Below are 12,613 nucleotides of genomic sequence, written 5' to 3'. Positions count from 1 at the left end.
TTCTCCCTAGCTCTATCTTTAAGCCTATTAATTTTAATCTTATTTTACTTGGCTTAGTGTTCCAGCCCTCCAAGATCCTTTTGGTGCTCTATCCACTATGCCACCTTGCTGCCCCTCAGGGACCATCTTCTATATGAGATTTTCTCTGCTTTCCCCCCTCAGCAATTCCCCCCCTCCAAATATTTTATATTTGTTTTGTACATACCTATATATGTAATTGCTTTTCTTCCCTTATAGAATGTAAGCTCCTTGAGGGCAGGGACTATTTCATTTTTGTTTTTATATCTGTAGTGCCTTGCACAAGGACTGGAATGTAGTAAGTACTTAATAAATAAATGTCATTTGATTGGTTGACTATTTTAGATTTGTACTTTCTCAAAGTTTATAGTGTTAAAGAAGTCTTCTGGTGGTACTGAGAGTTTAAGTGATTTGTGCAGGGTCATCTAATCAGTATAGATCAAGTCTGGCCTTGAACCTAGATCTTTTGGCTCAAAGGCCAGCTCTCTATCCCCTAGGCAACATTATTTCTCCTTACATATCATGCATTTTTACTAAATTCCTATTTATCAATAACATATTAATCATTTTTGTTGTTTGTTTTGTCTCCAGCCTAGAGGGTACTCACCTATGCAAGTCACTCAATTTTTGCTTGCCTTAGTTTCCTCATCTTTAAAATGTGGTCAATAACAGTATCTACCTTCCAGAATTCTCATGAGAATAAAATGAGATAACACATTTGTAAAGTGCTTTGTAAACCTAAAAGTGATATATATATACACACACACACACATATATATATATGCTAGTTATTATTTTTATTACAGAAACAGACATAAGTTGTTAATGAGTCCTCTTTCCATTATCCGTTATCATCATCTTATATACTACAAGTACTTGTCCTGTCTTGTCTTTTAATTTCTACTGCATCATAGTTTTAAAGTTTTTTTGGGGGGGTGGAGGGGCAATTTTTTTTTTTTTTTTGGTTATTCTTTGCTTTTCAGTTCATTCTGATTTTCAGAACTACTAACATTTTTTGGTAGGCTCATGCCACATTTTTTTTCTCCTTTATTTCCCATGATTATGAGTATTGTTATCTTTTCCATGGGTCTCTCCCTCTTTCCCTCCCCTTTTCCTTCCTCCCCCATCAAACATTTGACATTGAGGACTCGTTACAACCTGGCTCTTTTCTCTATTTCCTGTTTTACACTTTACTTCCTTGTACTCTTATGATTCTGCTAAACCCTAGTTGCTATTTTTCAAATATGATACTTTCTTTCCTTTGATTGCCTTCTGTAGTTAAAATGGAATGTATTCCTTCCTCATGTTCATCTTTGACTTCTTTAAGCTTACTGGAACTCATCCCCCTCCCCTAACCACATACCCTTCCCCCTTGCCTCCCACCCTCTCTCCTCTCTTCTCCCTTCCATGCTCCAGTGCCTTTCTTCTAAGACTGTACCTAGTTTTCATGTTTCCCTTATTAGAATGTGAGCTCTTTGTGGGCAGGGACTTTGTTTTGAACTTTCTTTATATCCCAGCTCTATAGCATAGTGTCTTGGTACATGTTAACATATTTAATAAATACTTGTTTACTGATACTGAATAGCTCCCTCTTTTCTTCTTCATTGTAACTGTTTCTTTTTCTGTCTCATTTTCAAGAGTTTCTCATCTCCTTACTTGCCCATGGATTCTTATATTCTCACTCAACCCTTTGAAATCTATTCTTCAAAATCTAGGGTGCACATCAAATTAAGATAAAGTAGTCATTTCTCAAGACTCTCATCATTTAAATGTCCAAGGAGAATAGGCTCAGATTTAATGATCGTGTAATCTAATAGCGTTCATACTTTTTTTAAAAATCACAAACTCATCAGTTTAAAAAATTCATACTCCAATTCTGTATGCTTGTTAATTGTACACATGTTCTACTCTAATATATATGTGTGTGTGTGTGTGTGTGTGTGTATAAACATACACAGAATAGAAACTAAAAGATGACATGCAGAAAATATTTTTAAATAAATTTTTATTTTGTTAATGATATGAAACCTTTTTTTGCTTTCGTTAAAATTAGTAATGGGAGAGCAATATGACTGAATATAATTACAAAATTTTGAAAAAATCTTGATTTAAAGCATGGATGATATGATGAGTTAAACATCTAGTTCTAAAGTCCTTTTTTTTTTTTTTTTTTTTTTTTGATACTTGGTTTCACAAAGAGACATAGATTGAATTGAAACAAGTATACCATTGATTGTACTTGCCAAATCATAGTGATCACTTTTTAACCTCATTTACAACTTATGGAAAAGTTTTTGTTAAAGTACAGTTAGTGGATTTCTATCTTCTTTGGTGTCAGTCAGTTATTATTTAAACTGATCAAAAGATATAACATTTATACACACACATACTTTTTTTTTTTTGAGATTGGTTTTTCCCCACTTCTTTTAGTCCAGAAGTTCAGCAACTCACAGACCTTAAAGGCTGATTGAATAGAAGCTTCCTACTTCATTTCTAACTTTTGCCAGTTCACCTTTTCCTACACCCATTTGGAGTTCACTAGTTTGGTGCTGGAATTAATGCAGTTTCAAAATTAATTTTTATCCTGCTGAAGCTCAGAACTCTCAAATTCAAGCATTTTTTCTGTCAAGGTTTTTCTCAGTAGCAGAGATTTATAGGCATGTACCACCATATCAAATGCATTCTTATATTTTTGATGTTTGGGCTCAAAACCCACTGAAACTATATGGAAAATTTTTAAAAAGGTGAAAAAAGTTATTTCCAAGTTTTAAAAATGTACAATGAGAATTATTATGGGTGTTACATCATTTTCAACAACAGAAGCTTATTTTTTGAATGCCTTATTCATTTTGATAGCTTTATACTATCACTAGCTAATATCCAGAAACTTATCACATGCTTAGGATGAGATTTACAGTTGACTATAGTAAACATAAATTATATTTCAAATAATCTTAAGAACCATTTATTTTTCTTCTGCTTTCTGTTAGTTGTAAGCTCCTTGAGGACAGGGATTATTGGTTGCCTTTTTTTTTTTTTTTTTTTTTTTTTTTGTATTTCCAATGCTTAGTACAGTGCCTGGCATTTAGCAGGAGCTTAATAAATATGTATTGATTCACTTCTTCTTGTATCTGATTAAAGTATTATTGTTTTTAATTTTATAATATGATTGGCAAGGAATTTTTAATAGAAGCTTTGATATTATTGTTCCCTTGTCTTCTGTTTTAAGCCATGTACCAGATAATATTATTGTGAATCTGAGGTTTTTTCTCAGGATTCTTTTTAAGTTACTTGTTCATTTAGTTTAGCTAAAACCAGGAAACATAATCTATAAACATACCTAATTAGGTAAATAAAAACAGCAATGTATCACAGAGAATTGAAATTGAATGAACTTATGAGGGTGCCCCTGTCAACTTGAGTTGTAGAATTATTAACCTTCCTTCAAGATGTCTTGTATATCATATATGACATATTACACTTAATATGGAATTTGAGGGCACCAGTATCAATTCAGTTATTAAATATTACTAAGGCTTATTTTTTAGAAAAAAATTAAATATTTCCTTTTTATCCCCTGCCCCAATCTTGTACATCCTGCTTTTAGAAATACTGGTTTAATTCATGCATCTTAATTTTATAAATAATGAAACCCAAAGAAGTAAAGTAATTTGCTTAATTTTTCACAGGTAATAGGTAGTTGTCAGTTCAAACCCAGGTCCTCTGAGTCCAAAAAGCAATTTTTTTCTACATTTACCTTTAATAGTTAAGGCAAGCTGAGAAATTATTAGCTCCTGTGCTTATGACAGAATTCCAGTAGATTGATTTATTAAATTTAATTAAGTTAAATTTATTTAATTTCATTAAGTATCTGGCATTTATATAGCACTTTAAGTTTTGTAAAACACTTTAGAAATATTTCCTTTGCAACAAGCTGGGGAGGTGTTTGCTCTGTTATTATTCCTCTATTACAGTTGAGGAAACTAAGGTAAATAAAAGTTAGGGACTTGCTCAGGATCACATAGCTAGTAAGTATCTAAGGCTGGATTTGAACTTGGAGCTTCTTGATGCCAGGCCTGACACTCTTACTCACTGTGCCACCTTGTTCTCCACTATATATCTCCATGCCAGACTTGAGATGTGTTTCTATAACTCTTCATCCATTTCCTTTTTCCAGGCAGTTTGTATTATATTTCAGCAACAATGTCCTTTTTGATTTTGACCCTGCTGATCTTTACCTAAATGGTACTCATCATGATTTTTCTTTTAGATATGCTTTTTCCCCCCTCGAGTACATCTTTTTAGTATCTATTGCTGTTCTTCCCATACCACATATACTATATGAGTCAAATTCATGTTTACTTTATTTATATATTTTCCTTTTTTTTTTTTTTTAACACAAATTATGTAACTTAGAATCATAGATTTAGAACAGGAAGAGGCCTTAAAGATCATCTACTATAATTCTTTTATTTTGAAGATGAGAACACTGATTTGCCCAAGGTCACATATAATAGATCTGAGATCCAAATCCAGCTGATTGATTCACATTGATTGTTCTGTCTGCTGTGCCATATTACTTCCCTAAAGGAGGGCTACAGCCTCAGAAACCACACCCTGGCTGCATATCTGGCTTTCATTATAAAGCAACTTTTTGGTTTTTATGGAGCTAATATAAGCCACAATTTATAGAATAAAGCCTTTCCCATTGTCAGTCCAGGAAAATAATTAAAGGCAAATTGCAATTTTCAGCTCATATTTGATACACTAAAGTCATATCTTCAACCAGTAGTTATATCCATGCTTATTGATTCGGAAGACTTTTCTGCTATCAAGAAAATATGGCCAGAATCAAGATATCAGGCTTTTTAGCACTTTTTCATTATGGGATAGTTTGTACTTTTCCCTCCTTGGCTTTTAAAAGTATTAAATTTTATTTTGATTTTGGAAGTATCTGAATTTTAACTATGTTTGGAAATTTTCAAACACATATTTAAACATTGTTAGGGTCTACGTAAATACTAATGCTATACTCATTTCTAGGAATAACTCTTTAACATGCCTCAGAGTATTCTCCAATGTATACTTTCCATTTCTGTCAAAATTGTTCCTGTGACTTGCCAGTCTGAAAGATTTTTTTTCATGATATTCTGCCACCTGGGATACTCTTCCTATGGGCCTAGTTGTCTAAACAGTGTCTATTTTTTAGGGTCCAACTCAAACCCTACTTATTCCATAAAGCCTGCTCTAGATACTCCAACTCACATTGATTTTTCTTCTTAGAGTTCTTATTTTAAACAACCATTAAAATGCAGTTTATTATTTCTTTATTCTTCAATTGTTTCTTGTATTAGTAACTATAAGCTCTTGGAAGGAATGCTGCTATCATTGTTTTTATTTTGTATCACATCAGCTGGGTAATAGTAAGAATTCAGTAAATATTTAATTGACCCTGAATATAGAGCACCTCAATGCACATATATACACACATACACTCATGTATATTATATTGCATACACACATGTATTCATGCACACAAACTTGGAAAAACAGTAATAGTTTTAAATAATAGTCAAGTTTTTTTCCCAATTTATTTTATTTGGAGAAACAGAATAAGCAAAAAGAAAAACAGAAAAGCTGTACAAAACAAAATGAAACAAAACAAAAGAGAATATTGTCAAGTGCCCAACAGAACATCAAGGAGTATTCAAAATATATTACAACAAACACCAGTTTAAGAATTAGTAGAAGAAATTATATTCATAAATATAGTAGAAGAAATTATATTCATGAATGTCCTTTTCTTCCTTATATTGTTCTTTTGTTCTCTGATGCACGTCTTATTTACTTTATTCTTTTCCCCCCCTTTCGACTCCCCTAACCCCTAAGCAGGGTATAATTAGGAAAGGATATTATATTTATATATGTGTGTGTATATATATATATACATATATATATATGTATATAAAAACACATACATAGAAATATACACATTTCCCTTTCATCCTCCAGCCCCAAGCAAGCTACAGTTAAAAAAAGATATATTTATGTACATATATATATGTAGATATAAACAAGCATACACACACTCACACACATACAATACACACCCCAGTTATACAAATGCTGATTTTAACTAAATTCTGCTCCATAACTTGGCTCACTATTACTTAACCTCCCCCTACCCAGGGATCCCTTCCTTGTCTTCTTCCCTCAACCTTTGCTTCCCCATCTACCCCTCTCTCCCTTCTTATTTTGGAGGGCGCTATACTTTTAAAGGTATATATATATATATTTATATATATAGTGTTCTCTATTGAATCCATTCCCGATACAAGTAGGTTTTCAGAACTATGAATGCTCCTCCCCCCTCTAATGCCTCTGTGTCTATTCTTCTTCTGCTCCTCGTTTGTATAACATGATTACTATTTTTACCTTCACTCTGCCAATCTTTCTTTTGAGCTTACCCTATTGTTGATGTAAATCTTAAAGATAAAGTATACATTTCCCATGTTTAAAAAAAAAACTGTAAACAATTTGCCATTTTAAAAGTTTGTCCATGTTGAGTTCTTTAAAATTGCTCTTTGATATTGGCTCTTATATGTTAACTTTTCTGTTAAGTTCAGGTTTGGTTGATAGAAAGTCTTGAAAATCTGCAAGTTCATTGGATATGCATTTTCTCTTTGAAAATTAGAGATAGCACACATATATTGTATCTAGGATATATTGTGAAGGATTTTCTAGGATTATTTTCCTGCATTATTGTGTCTAGATTATCTTTTTGGTCACAACTTTCTGGCAGTGAAATTATTCATACATTTTCTCTTCTTGATCTGTTCTCCATATCTATTTATTTTCTTATAAGATATTTCACATTCTGTTTTATTTTCTTCATTCTTTATGATCTGATTTGTTATTTCTTGGTCTCTCATAGCTTCACTGGCTTCTCTTTGCCCAATTCTAATTTTTAAAGAATTATTCTCATCTTTGAGACTCCTTTTCTAATTAGTTAACTTTTTTTCATAATCTTGCTTTTCTTGGGTGGTTTTAAATTTTTTCTTTAGTTTTTCCTCAATGTCTCATGTGATTTTTGAATTTTTTGAGTTTTTCAATAAATTCTCTTTGAGCAAGGAAATATATTTCATGTTACTCTTTGGGGTAGAAACTTTTTTTTTTAATCAAAGTTTCTTCCTCTGAAGAAGAATCCCAGTCTTCCCTATTCCCATAATGTGTTTCAGTGGTGGGGTTCTTTCTTCTTTGTCAGTTCATTTTTTAAAAATAAGAGGTACCTCTAATTATGGGGTAGATGATGTGCCTCAAGCTTCCCTTCAGCTCTCCACTCTGACCAGGAACCCCAAACCAAGAGCTTTACCTTCTTGCAAGTGCCTACAGCGAGCCGTACCACCCTGCCCTGCTGCATCTGCACTCACCAGGTACTGGCTCCCTTTCACTAAGGATTGCATTTTGCCGCAATTTCATCATCTGAGATTCACTTTGTCCTCCTGGATTCAACCCCCAATTCAACAAACAATCTAGGAGATGAAAGTGTCTGATTCCTGCTGAGGCTCCAGCCACACCTAGCTAGTCCAAGGGATCCCCACTTGATGTTTCTGGGGAGCTAGCCTGGAGGAGTTTGCACTTCAGATAGGTTAATGATTTTTCTTCAGATCTTGTCCAGTTATATCAGGAGAAACCTTGTTCTGCTCCAAGACTTCTTGGTTTTTCACCAGTCCATGTTTGACTCTGAGATGCAAATCTGTTCTATTTGTGGGGGAAGTAAAGAGAGCTTGATATTTACCTACTCTGCCATCTTCCCAGAATCTTCCAGTAGTCAACAAGTTTTATATGAGTCAGATTGGGGGCTTATATTTGAATCAATTCATTTTACCTATTGATTTTATTTAATCATACATTTCAGTGGAAGAAATAGTATGCTAGTGTGTTAAGAAGTACCATTATACTATGTATAAGCTTTTTAAAAATTTTCTCTCTTCTGATTCTAAAACCATAAAAGTGTTACAAATTCACTTATAAACTTCTTAGAGCACATATGTCATTCATCTGCCAAATGTGTATGCATTAATTTTTTTTTCATTAAATTTTTTTTTCAATAAGCAAAAATCAATTTTCTTTCCCACTCATCCCACTTTTCACCACTGGGGGAATATCCCAGAAAAACAAATACTTTGAAAATCTTAAGAACTTTGATCAATAAAATGACCATGTATGATTTAGGACCATGTATGCTCCTGAATATGCATAGGCAAGCAAAACAAATTACCATATTATTCAAATCCAAATATATGTGTGTATCTATGTATTCATATATATCTATACATGCACATATATGCAAATATATGTTTTATTCTGTGTTCTCAATCCATTTATGTCAAGAGGTGAATAGTATAGAGGGACTCCTAAACTTATTTTCTTGACTTGCCTTATTTTCTAGAGATGAAAACCTCTAAACTAGCATAACAGTGATCTTTTGCAACTGAACTCAATTAAACTTTCATAGCACTTGAAGCTGAATTAGCTACTGGCTCTAGCCAGTCTATTCAAACTGATAAAATATGCTTGGGGACACTTATCTAGCTGAACATCTTTCCTCCATGGTCTGACATTCCCAAGCCCTCCTGCTTTCTTTCATTCATTCTCCTCTACTGCTCTTTCCCTCCTCAACATGGGAGGGCATTGCCCTCTCAATCTTCCCATTATCCCCTTTTTGCCATATCCCATAAATATCCAAAATTTGGTCCATATCATGGACTCCTTGGAGTTTCCACATGTATGTGCTGTTTTGTAGTAATAATGAAGTTAGTATCCATGTCTTGTTCATTTGTCATGTTTAAGAGCTCCTGAATGATAGATGGTCATTTTATTGATCAGAGTTCTTAAGGTTTTCAGTTGTTTGTTTTAATATATATATTCAGTTCATCTAAGCTTTCCCAGATTTTTCTGAAACCATCCCTTCCATTATTCCTTATGGCATGTTATTCTATTATATTTATATGTCATAATTTGTTCATTCATTCCTCAATTGAGGGGCACTTCCTTAGTTTCCCCCCAAAAAGAGGTTCCCTAAATATATTTGTCCATATGGGTTCTTTTCCTCTTTCTTTGATCTGTTGGGAGTATAATAGTGGTACTGATAGAACAGTTGTTATACAGAATTTAGTAATTTTAGTGAACAAGTTTCAAATTGCTTTACACAGTGCTATAATAATCAATATACTTGTTTCTCTGCCAGCATTTATTATTTCCTTTTTCATCATATTGCTAATATAATTGAATTCAGATCATCAGAGCAGCATTAATTTGCATTTCTCTAATTTTTAGTGATACAAAATATTTTTTTCCTTAAGGCTCTTGATAGCTTGCATTTCTTCCTTAGCAAACTGTTTGTTCATAGCCTTTGGCCATTTATGTATTCATTGTTTTGTTTTCCACAGGTCTTAGTCACTGTACCTTTGTCCTTGCTCCAGAAAGGTGCTATTCAGTTTAACCCACCATTGCCTGAGAGGAAAACAAAAGCCATCAATAGTTTAGGAGCAGGAATCATTGAAAAGGTAATTTTGATTACTTTGGTCCACTTTTGGAATTAAAGGGTCACTGTTTGTTGGTTTATGAGATGTTCCCGTGTATTCTAGATCATTATATACTTGTCATTATTCTTCATGGATGCATTCCTGGCAGGGCTGGGAGCTCAGGGAATTCACTGTGGATCATAAAAGAGTTAATGGTTGGGTAAGAAGATACCTACTGGAATGGTTTCTCAAAGAGACATTGGACTTTAGACCAGTATGAACACAGTTCAGAGTACAAGGTATTGGCACCTGTTGGGAGTCAGGTCTCTGGGGGAGTCCACTTTGTGTCGTGAGCAAAATAAGTTTTTCCATGATGCAAACAGGACGATCTTACATGTAGGCATTTAGCAAATCTGTATTTTAATGTGGCAGTAACTTTTTCAAAAGTTTTAAAATTTAGAAGCATGAGTTAAAAAGAGCCTTTTATTTACTTCTTACAATAATCACTCCCAAGTTAAAATTGGAAGGAGATGGATATATAATTGAATCCAAATCAGACTGCAAAATAAACTTTGCCAAATGATTATAATAATTGATTAGGAGATCATGTATCTAAAGCTCAGAGCCTTCTAGTAAAATAGCTGTCTCATTTTATATATGAGGAAGCTGAAGCCCAAAAAGGTTAATTATTTGGCAAGCTTTATATTAACTTATGTTAAGTGCTAGAGTTACAAAAAAAGGTAAAACATGGTCCTTGCCTTCAAAGAGCTTACATTAGATTCCTAAGTCTAATGGGGGAAACAGCATGCAAATAAATATATATAAAGAAAACTGCTAATAAGATAAATATGAAATAATTAATAGAGGGGAGGTAGAATTAAGAGGGGTTGGGAAAGGTTCTAGAAGGTGACAAGATTTTAGTTGGGACTTAAAGGAAGCCATGGCATCCAGTAGGTGGAGTAGAAGAAGAGCCTTTATGGAAATGGGTGATTGGCAGAGAAAATCCCTAGAGCCAAGAGATGTAGTATTTTGTTTATGGAATAGTCAGTAGTCTAAGGAGACTCAGTTGAAGAGCGTGTGCTCTTAGGGCATAAGAAAACTGGAAAAGTCAGTAGTAGGTTATGCAGAGCTTTGAATGCCAAACAGAGAATTTTGTATACGATCCTAAAGGCAATAGGGAGCCATTGGACTTGAGTAGGAGAGTGACATGGTCAGATTTGTGCTTTAGGAAAATCACTATAGTGGGCAGAGAAAATCTACCAGCAGGCTCTTGCAATAGTTAGTCATAAGGTGATTGAAGCATTGCATCAGAGTGCTGACAGTGGCGGAGAAGAGAAAGGGATATATTTGGAAGGTGTTGCAAAGGTGAATCTGACAAGCCTTGGCAGCAGATTTCATGGGGATGGAGGGAGGAGATGAGAATGACTCCCAGATTGTGAACTTGAGGGACAGGGAAATTAGTGTTACCCTCTATAGTAATAGGGAAGGTGGGAAGCAGAGAACGTTCGGGGATGAGTTCTATATTGGACTTGTTTGGTTTAAGATGTACTGGACATACAGTCTGAAAGACAGTTGGAAATGTAAGATTGGAAGTTAGCAGAGGCTCAGGGAGAATAAGTAGGTTTTAGAATCATTAGCAGAGAGATGGTAATTAAATCCATAGGGGTTGTGAGATCACAAGTAAAGTAAGCAGAGGTCACAGGACAGAACCCTAAGGAAATTCGGAGAACAGTAATCAAATTGTAACAGGTTTAGAGAACAAGAGGAGAGAAAGTGGAAGCACCTATTGCAGAAAGCCTTTTTGAGGAGCTTAGCTATAAAAAGCAGAAGGGATACAGGATGGTAGTTGTTAATAGGGTTGGAAAGATCGGTTGAGAGTTTTCAGGATGGGTAAGACATGGGCATATTTGTAGGCAATCGGGAATGAGCTAATAGAGAGGGAGGGATTGAAAATAGGTGCTAGAGTGGGGATGACACCTGGAGGGTAGTGAGCAGGGGAATTTTGTTGGAGGGGAGATGGGATGAAATGAAATCATTTGACTGAACAAGTAGAGGGACTAGCCTTGGTAAGGAGTAAGACTACTTTATCATGTGAAATCAGAGTGAGGGAGGTTAGAATAGCAGAAGGCATTTGAGTGATAGGTGATGGGGAACAAAGGAGAAATGAAGCTCCTGGTGAAAAGCCTCAATTTTTTCTGTAAAATATAAGCTTCTTGGCTGAAAGAGTAGTGGAGGAAAAAATCATGGGAAGTTTGAGGAGGGATTTAAAAAAAAAGTTTCTGTGGAGAATAGGATGATGAATTGATAGAGGAGGAGCTGGGATTGCATAGCAGTTGTAAGGGCCCACTTGAGGTTGTACTATGTAAATTTGTAATGGATTTAGTGAGAATGGTTATGTGATTTCCTCCACTTTGACTCAATATGTTTGTAGGAGTAAAGGCAGTGAATGATGGGAATGATCCAAGATAGAGGCTGGACTGGGTGATATGAAAAAAAATTAGAAGAAAGTGTTAAGTTGAATTGCCTGTGGTCATACAAGTAATAATCATCAGAATTGTCCAAGAATACCCATAAAACAAGAGAGTTAGCCAAGATGTCTATGGCTATTGAGCCAATAAATAACAATTCCTATCCGTTAATAAGTGAGGTAGCAAGAATAGAGATCTCAATTTGAAATACCTATGCTCAAGTTTTTTCCAGTGGCACTTAACTGTGAGCCTGAGTAAGCCATTTAAATCTTTTGGTGCTCTAGACATTTCTCTGAGACAGTAAGTTTGTATTGATGGTTTTCTCACCTTAGGCTTCCCTCTAATAACGAAATCATAGGTCTAATTCCTACCACCAATAATAGGTGACTCACATTAGATAGTCCTTTAAGGTTTATAAATATAAAATATATATTTATAAATGATATGATAGTGAAACCATTATCTCTATTTTACAAAAGAAGAAACTGAAAACTAGGGATTAAGGGACTTTATGTTCATACAACTGGTATATATTAAATCTGAGCATTTTTTACTATTATATTTCTATTGGGACAGATTTCATTTCTTTTCATCTTTAAT

General features: G+C 34.2%; 1 protein-coding gene across 4 annotated transcripts in view; it reads left to right on the top strand.

Moving 5' to 3' along the window:
- The window catches only part of KDM1B (lysine demethylase 1B), a 51,944-nt gene that overhangs the window by 29,105 nt on the left and 10,226 nt on the right, over positions 1-12,613 (top strand). For 3 of the 4 annotated variants that reach the window (XM_051970631.1, XM_051970629.1, XM_051970630.1), the window contains exon 17: positions 9,471-9,587. In XM_051970631.1, the coding sequence (XP_051826591.1) occupies positions 9,471-9,587 (117 nt within the window). Of the gene's footprint in view, positions 1-57; positions 769-9,470; positions 9,588-12,613 lie in introns of those variants that run through there. The other variant, XM_051970632.1, reaches the window with a different exon arrangement.

This window comes from Antechinus flavipes, chromosome 1 (genome assembly GCF_016432865.1).
Source record: "Antechinus flavipes isolate AdamAnt ecotype Samford, QLD, Australia chromosome 1, AdamAnt_v2, whole genome shotgun sequence".
Taxonomy (NCBI): Eukaryota; Metazoa; Chordata; class Mammalia; order Dasyuromorphia; family Dasyuridae; genus Antechinus; species Antechinus flavipes.
The sequence above is the reverse complement of the archived record's forward strand: the minus strand, read 5'-3'. Positions and strand labels throughout refer to the sequence as shown.